This window comes from Microcebus murinus, chromosome 17 (genome assembly GCF_040939455.1).
Source record: "Microcebus murinus isolate Inina chromosome 17, M.murinus_Inina_mat1.0, whole genome shotgun sequence".
In the NCBI taxonomy this organism is placed as follows: Eukaryota; Metazoa; Chordata; class Mammalia; order Primates; family Cheirogaleidae; genus Microcebus; species Microcebus murinus.
Window position 1 is genome coordinate 13080992 of NC_134120.1, and position 17207 is coordinate 13098198.

The 17207-nt window shown below is 31.9% G+C and overlaps 1 protein-coding gene across 2 annotated transcripts in view; it reads left to right on the forward strand.

Moving 5' to 3' along the window:
* Positions 1-17207, forward strand: part of PIGN (phosphatidylinositol glycan anchor biosynthesis class N) — a 103351-nt gene that overhangs the window by 46312 nt on the left and 39832 nt on the right. For both annotated transcript variants that reach the window (XM_012774488.3, XM_075993821.1), the window contains 8 exons: positions 3876-3954; positions 4776-4958; positions 7921-8060; positions 10267-10366; positions 10467-10559; positions 11681-11772; positions 14673-14781; positions 16838-16946. In XM_012774488.3, coding sequence (XP_012629942.2) covers positions 3876-3954; positions 4776-4958; positions 7921-8060; positions 10267-10366; positions 10467-10559; positions 11681-11772; positions 14673-14781; positions 16838-16946 — 905 coding nt within the window. The remainder of the gene's footprint in view (positions 1-3875; positions 3955-4775; positions 4959-7920; positions 8061-10266; positions 10367-10466; positions 10560-11680; positions 11773-14672; positions 14782-16837; positions 16947-17207) is intronic.

Here is a 17207-nt window from a genome sequence, read left to right on the forward strand (position 1 = left end):
ATATATGTTTAGGTTTATTGGATACCCCCAAACAGTTTTCCTAAGCAGTCATACAAATGTATATTCTACAAGAGAGGCAAAATCCTACCTATACCCTTTTAGGGTGTTTTTCCATCTGGGCCTAAGAATTAAATCAATCTAAGATAAACCAACAGGAGAAAACCATGCAAATTTATTTAATATAATTTTTTTCATGGCACAGGAGCCTTCATAAGAAATGAAGAGCCAAAGATGTAGTTAGAGATGCATACTTATATACTGAATTAAGCAAAAAGTAGTAAATTATGAAATGTCACAAGGTAAAGGGGTTTATACTGGGGTAGTTAATTGGGTGGAGAATTATCTAGGAGAATAAGGACTTTGCTAAGTTTATCCCCAGATATTTGATATTTTTCTAATGTTATTGAAAATAACTTTAGAAATTTTAAAATATTATTTTCTATTTTTTGCTGGTGTGTAAAAATACAATTAATTTACACATTGATCTTGTTACCTACAAATCTTCCCGAATTCACTTACTTATAGTTTTTCCATAGCATCTTTTAGATTTTCTATGTATCAGATCACATATTGTATGGATAAAGAAACTTCGTTTATTTCTAATTGTTAAGCCTTTGTTTTTCTTGCTTTATGTAACTAGGACCTCTAATACAAGACTGAATAGAAGTGTTGATAGTATAAATTATCATCTCTTTTCAAACTTGGAAAAGCTTTCTATGTTTTACCATTAAGAATGACATTTACTGCATTTACTACAGATTGTGTGTGTGTGTGTGTGTTTTAGATACCATTTAACTGGATATAGAAATTCCATTTAATACCTATCTTCCTGAGTGTTTTTTAAAATCATAAATGGACTTTAAAGTATATCTACTGCTATTTAATGAGCTATTGAGATGATCATTTGCTTTTTCTCCCATAGTCTGTTAATGTTGTAAATAATATTGACTTTTTGAATGTTAACACAATCTTACACCGCTGGAATTAATCCAAGTAGGTTGTGGTATATTATCCTTTTCTATATTACTAGATTTGACTTGCCAAAATTTTGTTTGGGATTTCTCCATCTATATTCATGAGAGGTAATGCCTGTCATTTTCCTTTCTTATAATGTTATCAAATTTTGATGTCAAAGTTACATTGAGCTCATAAAATAAGTTGAGATATTACTACGGCCTTTTTTTTTTTTTCTTTTTGAGACAGAGTCTCGCTTTTTTGCCCAGGCTAGAGTGAGTGCTGTGGCATCAGCCTAGCTCACAGCAACCTCAAACTCCTGGGCTCAAGCAATTCTCCTGTCTCAGCTTCCCGAGTAGCTGGGACTACAGGCATGCGCCACCATGCCCAGCTAATTTTTTCTATATGTATTAGTTTAAAAAACACTCAGGAAAATAGGTATTAAATGGAATTTCTATATCCAGTTAGATGGTATCTATATGTATTAGTTAATTTCTTTCTATTTATAGTAGAGACGGGGTCTTGCTCTTGCTCAGGCTGGTTTCAAACTCCTGACCTTGAGCAATCCACCCACCTCGGGCTCCCAGAGTGCTAGGATTACAGGTGTGAGCCACCATGCCTGGCCTCTTTTTGTTTTTTTATTTGAAGAATTTGTATAATATTGGTGTTATTTTATCCTTACAATGGTTAGAATAATTCCCAATTGAAGGTATCTGGGCCTAAGTGTTTTCTTTGTGGGAAAGTTTTTAAATATAGTTTTTTGTTCAGGTTTTTTAAAGTAGATACAGAATGTGGGTAAGAGGCAAACAAAACCTATTCTCCTTCTATGTGGGAATTAAACTTGGATTCACAAGTTTAGTTCTATTTCTGTAGGAACCTGATAAAAATGGAGTGTCCATGATTTATAAATAGTATCTGGACTGGGAGGACTGTGAATAAACTATAAATTTCTGGTGGGAATCCATATCTGTGAGCACGATGCAATATTATAACTGGGCCTGTTTTTTGTGGGATTCCTGGAAGCTAGGCTCACAGGCTATTAAAAGCGATACTTAGCCGGGCGCGGTGGCTCACGCCTGTAATCCTAGCACTCTGGGAGGCTGAGGCGGGCGGATTGCTCGAGGTCAGGAGTTCGAAACCAGCCTGAGCAAGAGCGAGACCCCGTTTCTACTATAAATAGAAAGAAATTAATTGGCCAACTAATATATATATAAAATTAGCCGGGCATGGTGGCGCATGCCTGTAGTCCCAGCTACTCGGGAGGCTGAGGCAGCAGGATTGCTTGAGCCCAGGAGTTTGAGGTTGCTGTGAGCTAGGCTGACGCCAGGGCACTCACTCTAGCCTGGGCAACAAGCGAGACTCTGTCTCAAAAAAAAAAAAAAAAAAAAAAAGCGATACTATTCAACAATGGTTCTGAGCTACTGGATATCCATCCATATGCAAAAGAATGATGTTGGGCTCCTACCTCACACCTTACATAAAAATAAACTCAAAATAGATCATAGACTCAAGTATATGAGCTAAAATCATAAAACTCTTAGAAGAAAACATAGGAATAAATCTTTATGACATTAGGTTAGGCAGTGGGTTCTTAGCTACAACACAAAAAGTACAAGCCCCCAAAATGTCCTTATTTTACCTTTACTTTTGAAAGATCTTTTAAATGGATGTAGAATTCTAGGTTATGAATTATTTTCTTTTAGTAATTTAAGGATGTTACTTAGTTGTTTTCTGGCTTCCATCATTTATTTGAGTAACCAACTGTTTTATTATTGTTTATTTGAAGACAATTTGCTCCCTTCCCCTGGCCACTTTTAAGATTTTTTTGTTTGTCTGGTTTTCAGCAGTTTTATTGTCATGTGCATGTATATGATTTTCTTCCTACTTGGTGTTTATAGATGTTATTAAATCTGTGCATTAGTATCTTTCATCAGTTTTGTAAAATTCTTGGCCTTTATGTCATCAAATATAGCTTCTGCCAAATTCTTTCTTTCCCTTCCCTCTCTGGGATTCCAGTTATTAATACATTCATATTAGACCTGTTCATAATGACTTGTATATATATTTTTATGGACTTTTCTTTATTTTCTAGTCTTTTTGCTCTTCAAGCTTCAGGCAAGATATATCCTACTGAACCTATCTTCCCTTACACTAAATCTGTCTTCTGCTGTGTCCAGATTGCCATTACTGAGTTATTAATTTCAGTTTTATTAAATTTTTTTAATTCTAGAATTTCCATTTTTATTCTTCTTAGCAATAGATTCCTGTTCTGGTACAATCTTCTATCTTGTCCTCTGTTATTGAATATAGTAACCATGATTATTTTAGCATCTGTACCTGATAATACCAATAAATGAATCATTTATGAGTTTGTTTCTATTGTTGTTTTTCAATTGGTCCTGTTTGTTAATTCTGGTAGTTTTAAAATGTATGCTTATCATTATATATTAAAAGTTTTAAAAGCTCTGGTTATCTCATTTTTCTCCAGAGAGGGTTTACGATATCCTTTGACAGGCACAAAGGGTTGTGGCTAACTCGAAGCTGTGTTGCAATTTTACGTCTCCTTTGACCTCTGGTTTGTCTCTGTTCTTAGGGTGTAGACTCCCAGGGATCCCAATTGAGACCTTGTGGTGTTATCTAAAACCTTTCCTCTCTGGTGGTTACTGAATGCCAATTTTTGTCTCTTTCTTGACTGAAAGTTTCAATAAAACCAAATTTGACCATAAACTATTTCTTGGAATAGTTTTGTTAACCAGCAACAATATAGCTCAAAGTTTATTTCTTTCATTTTTGTTTGGTTTTTCATTTTCTTAATTTCCCCTATCCCTTTTTTTCAATTAAGAAAAAGAAAAAAAAAACAAGAAAAATATAATTGTAATGAGGAAATACTTTAAACCTATTCTTTTTTTTTTCTTTTGTAGGTTGCTTTCTGATTCCACACAGCTCAACATTTTAAGAAAAGCAAGATCTTATATAAAACAGAAAAAGTTTGATGAAGTAGTAAGTATACAGGCCTTGTAAATGTAAATAGCTGATCATCATTTGGGGGATAGGGAGGGGAAAGATATGTTGATGGAGACCAAAGTTAAGCAGGAAAGGAAGCTTTCCTGAGCCCTCAAGGAATGGTTAAATTTCCTGAGTGACTGCTTTAGCCATGGACATACTTCTTTTATTTCAGATAATATTATGGGTAAATTTTTCTATGTTAACATTAGAAATGAACTATTACCCCTACTTCAAATTGTTTCCATTGATTCTTTTTCTTGTAAATGGTCATAAAATTTTAAAGTAGGAAAGAATTCTATTTTCAGTTTCTAAAATTGCCCAAATAATTGTTAATCCATGTTTATTTTTGTTGTGGTTTTAAAATGGTAAGCTGTACTTCTCATTTAAAATATTAAGCTACTTTAATGATGCTTTATAACTTATTTGGGTAATCTGGTATGAGAAAGTAAAAAATGATATAAATATGATCATCTCCATTATTTGGGAACTATATTAGAGACCTTCATTTCTTTCTTTCTTTCATGCATCGTCTGCGTTATTTCCACAAAATGAATCATTTTAAAACACTACATATATCATGGAGAGTTTCCCTTTACAATACCTTTTTTAATCAAGATTAAAAAGTTCATTTTATTTTGGATTTTTTTCATACTTTGCAAGAAGAGCCTTGAACAATTAAAATCTATTCTTAATCCATCATCTACAGTTGCTCACTAATTTTAATATAAAGGTTTGGCTGTTATAAATTTTCTTTCTTTGAAATTTAGATGTTCTTATTTTTTCCACATACAAGTTGTATTTTTATTTCTTCGTAGGTCTCCCTGTGCAAGGAGCTAATCCATCTTGCATTGAAAGGACTGTCTTATTATCACACATATGACAGATTCTTTTTGGGCATCAGTGTTGTTACTGGTTTTGTTGGATGGACATCTTATGCTTCTCTGTTGATCATCAAGTCTCACTCCAATCTTACAAGAGGTGTTAGAAAAGAAGTTAAGGTAGGTTCAGAAAACATAATGAAGATTCAGATGATGATATAAAATCACTAGGACTAAAGAAAGAAAATTAATCAAGTCAAGTGTAACAAGTTTGTAGAATGTGCTTGTCATTGTTCTAAGCTCTTATTTATTTTTCATTTACTTTTGTTGTGTTGGATCTTTTTTCAATTAATCTTTATTTCTTCAGTTAGGAAAAAGATGTATTGATAATAATGGCCCTATAACTTAAGAGGGTTATAAAGGTAGCTATATAAATAATTTAAATTCTTCTATGGTATTAATAGTGTTGATTTTCTGTTCTTTTTTTGAGTAACTACTTAGCATGTTAAAAGTATTCCATATCTCTCCAGTACAAATGGTCAGAAAACTGCTTCAAAGCAATATAATTAACATAACATAATGTATATATTTTTCTTGAATTATTCTTCTTTCAACTTGTGAAATTTCTCAAAATACAAATTTCTAGAACTTTCTTTTTATCTCTATTTTAAGACTTCATCTCTAGTTTATGGTGCTTTCAATTAAAAAAACCTCTTTATTGATACTTCATATTACTGAGAAAATATGACAGTATATATTTGGTTTTACTACATTGAAACACTTTACTCTTTTAAAATATATTGTTAATTATCCCTTATCAGGGAGAATATACCATTTCTGTTTCCTTTGCTTCATTCTCTCTAATGACTATTAACCATGTCCAAATCCTCTAAAAAATAATAGATCCTGATGGTGTCTTTTTAGTAATAGTAGTCTGAAAACATTTTCAGTGGTAACTTTTCCAGTTTTATATTTTATTTTTCTGTAATGGAAGGAAGAACATTAGTGTTTATTCCAATTTTTTATAATGCTTTAATACATCTTAAATAATTTAATTATTTGAATGTATGTGAAATTGGCTAGAATGGGAATAATTTCCTACATGGTGGGAAAAAAAAACAGAAACAGCAGTGCTTTAGTAATGAATATATCTAGGCCTTCTGCTGAGTACTTGAAATATTTTCCGCTATCTTAGACTCATAACAGTGCTGGAAGTGGGCATTATAGTTTCTGTTTACAAAAGAGGAAACCAAAGCTGAGGGGGATTAAATAACTTGCTAAAGGCCATTCAGCTTGCATATGAGAGACTGAGATTTGAATCCAGAGCAGTCTTGTGCCTAAGATTGCCTTTTCATGTTTATCCTGATGTTCAGGCTATTGAGAAAGGATATGATGTTTTTAGATTGATGATACATCATCAAGATTTCATAGTCGATAGTTCTTCTTTATTCATTAATCTGATAATGCAGCCAGTATTTAATTGAATGTACAGTATGATGCTAGATGCTGAATAGGCTGTGCAAAGAAATGTAAGATTCAGATTCTGCCCTCAAGGAGCTTAGAATTAAATAAAGTAGATAAGAGATATACACATATAACCACCTTACCAGATATAGGTCACTACAGTTATACTATACTACAGAAGACAGATTTACTATATGTTAAGTGTTTGAGGTGATAGAAAGACTATCATATTTTAAATAAAGGAGAGTTCTCTTTGAATAGGGTGATGATAATAGGAAAAAGTAAGTCTTGGTGGAAATTTAACAGTCAGACTGTAGGGAGAGGGTGAGAATTAAAGCAAATTGAATGATGTAAACAGAGGCAGATTTGGGAAAATGCACTATTATGCTGGGATAATATTAATAAATAATATGTATTGAGCCCCACTGTTCCAGGACTGTCCTGGGTGCTTTACATATATTATTCAGTTATGCTTAACACTGCCCTAAATTTGGTGATTTTGATTCTCATAATATGGACAGGGGGATTTAGGCTCAGAGAGATTACATATTTTCCTCAAGGACACACTGGTTTTAAATGATAGAACTCATGTTTTCTAACACTTAAATTCTTTCACTTTCTATGCCATGCTGCCTTCAAAAAATATATAATTTTGGTAGAATGTAGGAGGTTTGTTAGAGGGATGGATAAGAGATACTACTACTGATGATATAGATTAGGACAAAGTAATCAAAAGTCTAAAATGCTGGACTATAACATTTTAATTTTATTTAGTGAAGAGTTGCTATATCAGTTAATATTAAAACAAAAAATAGAAGCAGTAGGACCTATATATTAATAGATTTAGTGTAAGGAATTGGCTTATGTTATTGTGGGTGCTAGTTATTGTAGGTAAGTCCTAAATCCAAAGGTCAGGCCATCAGGAAGGGCATACTGAACTTGCAGGGAGGAGCCAAAGCTGCACTCAAGAGGTATAATTTCTTCTTCAGGGCAGCCTCAGTTCTACACTTAATGCTTTTCAACTGATTGAATCGGGCTCACCCAGGTGATCTAGGATAATCTCCTGTGCTTAAAGTCCCTGACCCTTGCACCATTACACCTGGCCTAGACCACCCATGGGCCTGCCATAGCCCATGGAGGCTATCCCTAGTCACTTACAGTGAGGAATCCCTTCTTGTTTGGCTGGTGGTTGAGAAGAGTACATATGACTGAATGACCCTACTGTGGTTGGGCAATGGAGACAGCAACTTGGGAAGCAAGTCAAGTTGGAGCTTGAATAAAGGCAGACATTTTTCCAAATGAAGATTAAATCCCACACTTTATTTTTGGTTAAATAGGCTTTGCGAGCTAGCCAGAGAACTCAAACAACATTATAAAATTGTTCCTAAGAGGAACTATGTTCAGAGTTCTGAACAAGTTACTTGCAAACAAACTTTAGGATCATAGTCACTTTTAAGTCGCAAATTACTTAATTGTAGTAATTCCAGGCTATCCAGCTTTTTCTTCTGTAAAATGTTACTCAAATGATAGATTTTTGAAAATACAACTCTTCGATTAATCATCTATTTGTGGAACCATTTAAAGAAAGTAATGTTTTCTTCACTTTATAAAATCTCTTTTAAAAATCTATCAATCACTACGGACTTGGAAATGTTTCAATGTTTTGTTTAATTTTCAGAAACCAAGCCATCTCCTGCCATGTAGTTTTGTAGCTATTGGCATTTTAGTAGCATTTTTCCTGCTGATTCAAGCCTGTCCCTGGACTTATTATGTATATTGTCTGCTGCCAGTGCCAATATGGTATGCGGTTCTAAGAGAGTAAGTAATGCATTTTGCTGCCTTGTTTTTCACTTCATTGACAGTTAAATCTGTATTTAAAATGCATTAGATTTCTGTACCTAAGTCATCAAAGATCTAAGTCCTCTTACTTCATTTATAACTGCATAAATGTTGCACATAAACATCCTTTTTATTTTACCTTTTTACTTCATCTTTATTACCCTGAAGTAGCAGTGTCCTTGTTCCCTTCTTTGTGTATATTTTATAAGAAAAATCTAGAATAAAAATAGCATAATTAATATTGATTGTACTATAGTATGCCTAGAGTAACTTACATTTTGAACTTGTCTCATCATCTTAGATTCCAGTATATCTTCACGTTTTACAGAGATTTGTATATTTTTTAAACATTTTGCCCCTGCTTTCCTAGCCATCATGTAAACCTAGATAAATGAGTGTTTGTAATTAAATCTAATATAGTAATGTATATATACTGAGATATGAGCCCTTATTATTCACATGTGCTATGGCTTTACCTTTACTTCCTCACAAGTTGGACTTCAAATGGATTCTTACCATTGTAGAAAACATCAGAAGTAAGGCTTTTCAGCAAGTTTCAAGCACTTTTAAATAATATCACTAAATTTACTACTGGTTCATGTTCACAGACAGCCAGAGTCATGCTGGAGATCTTGTTGATTTCTGTGTTTGCACCAGAAATCTAGAATTTAAATTTAATTTTGGACGTCAGAGTATCCTCTGAGAAAACCGGACCTCTAAAGCAGATTAGAGAATGAGAGTCAGAATAAGGGTGTCCTCCTGGTTGACCTAAGATGTGCATCATGACACCATGCATACTTCCATCTGATTTTTGTGAACTTCAGCTTTGACCACATCTCCCATCCTGTAAAACATGAAGTATTAAAAATATTTAAATATTAAGAATATCAAAAATAAAAATGAAGATGTTTAAAATAACTATTTTAAAATAGTTTAACTATTTTAAATATGAGGCAACTATTTTAAAATATGAGGCAACTATTTTAAAATATGAGGCAAAAAGACACTGATCAAAGAACATACCGTTACTTCTCCATTTTAAAAGAATAGATTGGCTATGCATATTTAATTCAGATTTTTAATTAATAATATGTCATTTACTCTAGTTTTAAAACTTTTAGAATGACAGGTTTTTTTGCAGAAAATTCTATTCTACTACAAACCCCTCCTGAATTATTAAATGTCCTAATTATGAAGACATATTAATGTATATTCAAAGCTTAAGGGAAAACATGATTTTGAAAATACATTGCATTCTATCTTTATCTTTTTGATAGATTATATAGAAGATAAAACAAAATTCATTTTTTCTTTGAGAAAAAAAAATCTGCTAAATTATTTTACGAAATTATCTCTGGTTCCTCTGTGCTTTTTCATTGTTGAGAATGAAAGAAACATTCTCCTTTCAATTGGTATTAGCTTTTTTTTCCTCCATGGTGCCTTAATAGTTTTGATAACATTCTGTAGCCATTATTTTCATTCACAAAAAGGCCATAAACCAAATGATGCTGACCTTTTATAATTACCTACTTAATGTACTACAAATGTTGAAGTTTTTTTCCCAGTGATGAAATGTAAAAAGTACTCAAATGTGAAATACATTTTTGATAGCTATAGATTCACATTTAATTACAATTAGTATACAATTAGTGACATCTTAAATTGGGTTTGGAAAAGATTGTTTGGCTCAGTTAAAAAAGCATAATTAAGATTTCCCCTATCTCAGTTAGGAAAACCTACTTTTATTTTATTAAGACAGTTGTGATTTTAATATAAGATTACCCAGATGAATTTTTTTTAAATTTTCAGTTTTTATGCATTTGGGTTCATGATATTTTATATCTGATATGATATTTGTAATTGTATGTATCCATGTTTAAACTAAGATCAAATAAGATTCATTTATTGTCCTTAATGTTTATAAAAACCAAGCAAACCTTTGTGATCATTTTCAAATTAATTAAGAAATTACATTTTCCCTAAAATACTTCTGGATTTTAGAAAAAAAAAATTTAGGTAAGTAAAGCCATTGAAACAAATCTGTTAAGAGTTTTTCTTAGTTTTTGAATAATCTATGAATGGAAAGCTCCCTGATTTTTAGCTGTGTTGAAAGTTTTTATTTTTTAATTTTTTAAATTCGATATAGAATATAAATAATCTTGTAATAAATAATCTTTTGAAACAGATTTCAAGTGATTCAAGACCTTGTTGCATCACTGTTGTCCTTTCCTCTGAGCCATTTTGTTGGGTACCTATTAGTCTTTACCCTCGGAATTGAAATATTAGTAAGTAATTTACCAGATAACAACATTTTCAGATTTCTTATATTTGTAACTAGTACTAAATGACCTCATTTTTCATTTCTTCTTTGTAATGCATTACTAGGTTCTCAGTTTTTTCTACCGCTATATGCTAACAGCTGGACTTATTGCTTTTGCGGGTTGGCCATTTCTCACCCAGCTGTGGACGCGAGCAAAGGTATAAGTACTCATTTTGACATAGGACAAATTAGTAACTACTTTGTTTTGATATGTGTTTAACTCAAAGAATTGTTTATTTATATTTTTTTAAAAAAGGTTAGAATGTATCATTACATAAAAGAACTGGTCTTTTTGATAGGAAGACTGACATTACCTTTAAGGTTTTGGTGATTCACTTAGACTTTCATATTGAATTGAGCCAGTTATGTGGTAATTGAAATGCCATAGAAGCAGAGCTGATATGTCCATCTCTGAAGCAGTTCCTGGATTTCTTTAGCTTCAAATACCTAGATAATGGAGCAGGGGAGGAAATGCTCAGAGCAGCACAGTGGCTCAGGGGCCCGTACTGTGAACTTGCATCAGAGGAGTCACCTCCTTCCTTGTCCTGAACCACTTTTTTTTTTTTTTGAGAAGTATGTATTCAGGATAGATTATTTTTAAATATAAAATATACTCTTGATTTTCTTCCTTTAGCTAGGTAGGGAATTACAATGTGCTTCTATAAAGAATATCCTCATGTTTCCACTTTAATACTTTTTGATGGAGGTAGCAGAAAGATAGGAATATCTTCTTCTACCCCATGAGAATTTATTAAAATCTCCAATTAATGGGATTATCAATCTTTTTCTGATCTTAATCTAATTATAAAAGTATTTTTACTTATTTTCCTTGTAGGCTCAACTATTGGATTATTATTACAGGCCAGTTTTTTTTTTATAGATGTCATTATCAATATATGGTCTAACATCAGTTGAACAAAACACTTGCTTTAAAATAATCAGACCCAGGTTTAAATCCTGTATGTTTCATTTACTAGTTGTGGGCCTTGCACTACTTATATTTTAACTTTTTTTAGCTCAGTTTCCTCATCTGAAATATTGTGAATAATGAAACCTGCCTCTTGAGGTTATTGTGAGAATTAAATGAGATAATGCTCATATTATATTTAATATAATAACTACTATGCAATAGATCCTTCATAAATAGTAACTACTTTTTAAAGTAAACAATCGTAAAAATTTTGCATTTTCCTTTTAGTTTCATGGTCATATAGTCTGTGAAAAACTGATGATAGTTTTCTATACCAATTTGTCTAATGATGACTTTTTTAAATTTTAGACCACCTCACTGAGTTGGACTTTCTTCTCTTTGCTCCTGGCAGTGTTCCCACTGATGCCGGTTGTAGGTCGAAAGCCAGACATCTCTCTAGTGTATGAATAATATTTTAATTTATTTTCTTTTCAATACAGTTTTTTACTCAATTAACACTGTGAAATTTGGTCATGAATTTAACACATTAACTGCCATGTGAATTCTATTTAACTCATGCTAGTTTTGAGCCTGGGGCCTCGTGAAGCATATGTAAATCACTGGTCTTTTTACTTTGGGACCTGCGTGAACTATTTTTCAAGGTTCATATAACTCACGCACAGAAAAATAAACAATATAAAAAATAACAAATTTTTCATTAAATTAGAAAGGGTTGTTTTGTTTTCAAAGTTTTATTCTGTTTTCATAATAAAATACTGTGGCCCCAAGGGGAAAACATTTTTTTTCTAGTGTAGCAGTCTAGGTGTTAAAAATCATGTGAAAAAAATGGAAGTTAAAATACTACTATCAAACCATTAGTCATGATTTTGGCCTAGGCTCTGAGAGTCAGTAAGCCTCTTTGGAGATGCTTCTGGGCTTTCAAAAATAGTGAAATTGTGTCAAACAATAATAACTTAAAATACCATCTGCCCCTTTCCCCAACTCTCTAGAAGGTTTTCTTTCTTTTGTACATTGGGGAAATCAGTAAAAATTTTAGTTTCATATGAATAAATGTTATGTTGCCAAAACAAAAGGATCTAATTTTATCCCTATCTTTCCCTTAAATCATATTCTCACTAAAATGTCTTAGAAAAATGAAATTTTCTCCTATTCTAAAATGAAGATAAAGATCTCCATGGGAGAAAACAATATTTACCTTGGCAGCTTTCCCATGTTTAATCACTCAAATTGTTCAAAAATTCTTCTGAATATACCCTTACCTGAATTCTCCATTCTTCTGTCTTAATTATTTCTTTTTAATATGATCCAAATAAATTTGTAAAATAACTGGTTTTCTTTGCTTTTAACTGACCTTTTAAATTATTGTCAAGTAACCTATTGGTTATGTGTGTGTGTGTGTGTGTGTGTGTGTGTGTGTTTGACAAACTAAATGATCATTATTTCATTTAACATTTGCTCTTATTTTTTAATCATGTAATCATTTTTGTTACTATCTTCTAAACTCTATAAGCATTTTTCAACATTTTAACCAAATCTTTAACAGATGAAGGTATATCTTTTTTAACTGAAGAAGGATTAAACAGTATTTTTTAAAAGTATGTGCTGATTTATCAGGTTCTATACATTTTCTATCATTTGTGCAAGAATGCCAAGAAGATCAGGAATTAACCCAGAAAGTCAATTTATTAGCAGAGCCCAAAGTAATTGTATTGAATTCCAAAAGCGTACTATCTAAGCCATACTTTATTAGAATGCTACTAAGTCAAAACATTTTGCAACTGTCATAAACTATAAATAGTATGTGAAAATGAATTCAAATATTTTCATTTATTTCTTGGCTTCAGATTGCTCTGTAAGCTTTTCTATTGTTTCTATAAAGCCCCTTTCCATCCTTTTATCAGTCTCTGCCTGTCAGTCCTGCTCAAGTAATATTGACATAGTTGAGCAGAATTTACCATATGCTAAAAGAAAAGGAAATTGTATAAATGGTCTCCATTAAAATTTGCCACTTGCATATTCTATTAAAGATGAATGCAGGAAACAAACTTGTTAAAATATGGGAAATCTAATTTGGTATTTTTAAAAATTACATTGTTTCCCTCTATACTTAATTCAAATTGCTCAGTGATTTTAAGTTTATGTTGGTTTCCTACTAGCTATATTTGCAACTTCTTTGTTTTGATTCCTGGTTCATAGAGAAATTTCTAGTCTTCATTTGATCTCTCACATCATCTCCCTTCTTTAGAAAATTATAAAGGTGTAATCTTCTGAAACATTTAAGGATAAAATCAAAGGAAAAAGCAAAAATGTATACACTGTAGCTGTAATGTCCCTGTTACACCAATGCTTTAAAGTAAAAACATATTTGCCAAATTATTTTAAAAATTAAAAAAAGAAAAAGAAAAAAAATCTTGATCATATTAATACATTGCTTTCTTCCCCCCTAAGTTCCAATGATAACACATGTTGAATTTTTAACTACTTTTTTTTTTTTTATGATTCTACAAGAGTGTATTTGAAGAATCAAAAACAAAAACCAAGTACTTTCCTGGGAATTCCTGTTTTGCATTCTTCTTAGGTGTCTGGCTCTGCCTTTTGCTCTTTCTTATTTCTCTTAAACTGATTCCTTTTTTCTTAGTTCTGTTGGATTGGGGTTCCAGATTCTGTCCTCAACATAATTTCAGTTGCCTTTGTTATTCATATTTTTAAGAGGTGAGAAATAGAGCTCAACAATAGTGCACCACTTCACTTCCTTAATATCAGTCATCTTTGATTTCAGGAACCTGGTGTTCTTAAAAAGTATAATTTGTTGTTTCCCTGAGCACTACGCTGTGACCACTCTCTTACCCTTCCTTAGCCAGGACAGCTGAGGAAAGCACCAAGGTCAATGACAGAAAAGAGCTATTTGGATTGTAATATGGATTATAGATGTAGACCCTTTTTGTATAAGTGCTCATAGTCACAAAAATGTATGTTGCAGATACTAATAAAGTATTTGTTTAGCTATCTTTTACATTGTTTTTTGTAAATTTGCCCAACTCAGACTAAGAATTATAGTAGTTGGTATACATAAAATTTTTAAAAATGAAATTACAGAAATAAGGTAAAGATACTTCAAAAGTTGTGGGGACAGGGTTATAAATAACCCCATCCCCATAGCATCTTTATCCTAAGATTTTTATTTCAGTTATAACTGTGTATCCATTTTGCTACTTCATCTCCATTAAACCAAATGACTGAGAAGTTCTGCATTAGGGTAAAATGTCTCATGTTTCTATATAATATGTGTCTAGTAAATATCTTAAGAAAATTTTAAATTGTGAATTATATTTTAAAACAGAATGGGTGCAGGCTTGCTGCTGCTTCTGCTGTCCCTGTTTGTTGTAACATCTCTCATGAAAAGAAAGGGTAGTTTTATAAAGGAAGAGCTGTTGGTACATGGATTACAGGTCAGTTACATATTTTCAGTACTATGTTATACTTACTGATATACCAAAATGTATCTTATGTTTATATTTAATTATGTTCTTATGATGCTATTGTGTTTATGTCATTTAGTATCTGCCAGCTGAGAAGAAAGTTTTCTATTTAAGATATTATATGGAAATATGTTTTCTAAATGGTATGAAATAGCAAAAAGGTCAACAAGAGACAGCCCAAAGATGCCTAAAGAGCAGAGGTTAAGGAAAGTTAACAGGCATCTGTACTGACCAAAAAGTTGAGCTAAAAGGGGCTTCCTCTGAACTGAGATTCTATACTGTCCTCATTTGGGTCACAAAAGACAAGCTTCTTTGAAGTGAAAGTAGCCTGGGGTATGTTTATATTAAAAATAGCCAGTTTAACACTTCAGATGATGTCCTAGGAGAAAATAGACTTCAGCTTGGTTGGTGGCTTTGGTGTGGTGAAAAGAACTTTGAACTTGATGTTTCAAAACTGAGTCAATTCCCAGTTATGCTGCATATTAGATGTATGATGTTTAGTAATTTGTTTCTTTTTAATCTGTTGAGATAATATCTAAAAGGGTTATGAAAATAGAGATTATAAATATTCTGCAAAATAACTTTTTTATAGATAAGGATAGAAAATATTTTTCTTATAAATGGATAAATAGGCAAATAACCACATATAGAACACTGACAAAAAGCAAAACTCATATGACTCTTCTCAAAAAATTTCCTCAGAACAAATATGGGGTAATAGAAAGTATTTCTAAGAACACACTGAAATAAAAATGTACAACATTTAAAAGATATCACAAATTAAATTCATTCTTGGATAGTAACAGAGAACTTATAAAAAGAGAAGAAATATTTTGTCAAATATCCTGTCAAGCCATTGGAACATATGTTTTATTTTAAATGGTATACTGAGTGACTTTATACTAAAGCCATAGTAGCTTTGACAGATTTTACCTATAATAATGAGTACTTTTACACAAGTGAATATTTCTAAATCTCATCCTGGAAGTGCAAAGAATATCATGCTAAAATTCTTACATGCTTTGTTAGATATTACCTCTGAGTATTAGGTAACTTTGTTACAAAATTCTTTTTTGAATTAGCTTTATTATTAATAATTTACATTATTAATTCCTATACTGCCCACCATATTTCATTGGTTCCAAAATCCATATTTTCTTTTTCATATTTTAACATCTCTGAAATAAACTGTCTTACAATAGAAATGATCCTAGGATGTTGTTATAGCTTTATTGACAGCATTTTTGCTTCTTAATTCACTGAAAATATGAGTAAATTAAATATATCTGTAGAATTTGGTAATGAGACTGCTAACCTGATTTTTAAGAGAGCTTACTTTGTTCATAGTCATAATTTAGCACATTTCTCTGAAAGAGCCAGATAGTAAATATTTTAGGCTGGTGGGTCATATGGAGTCTGTTGCCGATTTTTAACTCTACCATTGTAGTACAAAGGTAACAGCATGTAAATGAATGGGAATAACTAAGTTCCAGTAAAACAGTATTTATAAAAACAGGCTACCAGCATATAAACTGTAATTTGCTAGCTTCTGCAGTAGTTTATAAATACACTTCTCTGAAGCGTATTTATGCTCCTTTTATTCCCAGTGCCAGATTAAATGAGCCACAAAAATATGTCGAATGAATAAATGGATATTACTCTGGAGGAAGGCCAGAGGTAGAGGCGCTAAACTGTGTACATTTCTCCCTCTTCATTTTTGTGATTTAAGAAATCTTCAGTGTTTATAATGAATACTTCTAAAAGAAACAGAGTGATGTTGTATGCCAACACACTCTTGAAAGTGTAAAGGGCCTCATTTCATGCTTGTGAAAGAAGACCTTTGATTGGTACAAGAGTCCTAACTCTTAGCCTTGGCCACAAAAAGGTTAGCTGGTCCAATTTCAATAGTATTTTGTCCAGATTCCAGTTGTTACCAGCACTTTTCTTAGTATTCTTTTCTGTTATATAACCTTTCATCATCATCTCTCTCTCTTTCTTTTTTAACCTGTTTTGTCTTTGTTTTCAGATGCTGAGCACAGTGCTTTCCATGTATGTTGTATATAGCACCCATAGTAGTCTACTCAAGAAACAAGGACTGCCTCTTATGAATCAAATTGTTAGCTGGGCAACATTAGGTAAGAGGCTTTGCAAACCAAATGAGGTGATTTTACATCAGTTGGGTTGTCTTAAAATGATCCATTTATGTCTGTATTATTGTTATTGAAAGAAACAATTTCGTTGTCAAAATATTATAATAACCAGTTATTTTTTCTATCTTTTCTGGAATTTGGTAAAGAAAATTAGAACTCTTGTGATCATACATGTATTGATAAGAATTACTTGATAGAATATTTATGACCTGATAATAAAGCTGTATATTGACTAAAATCTGGTAA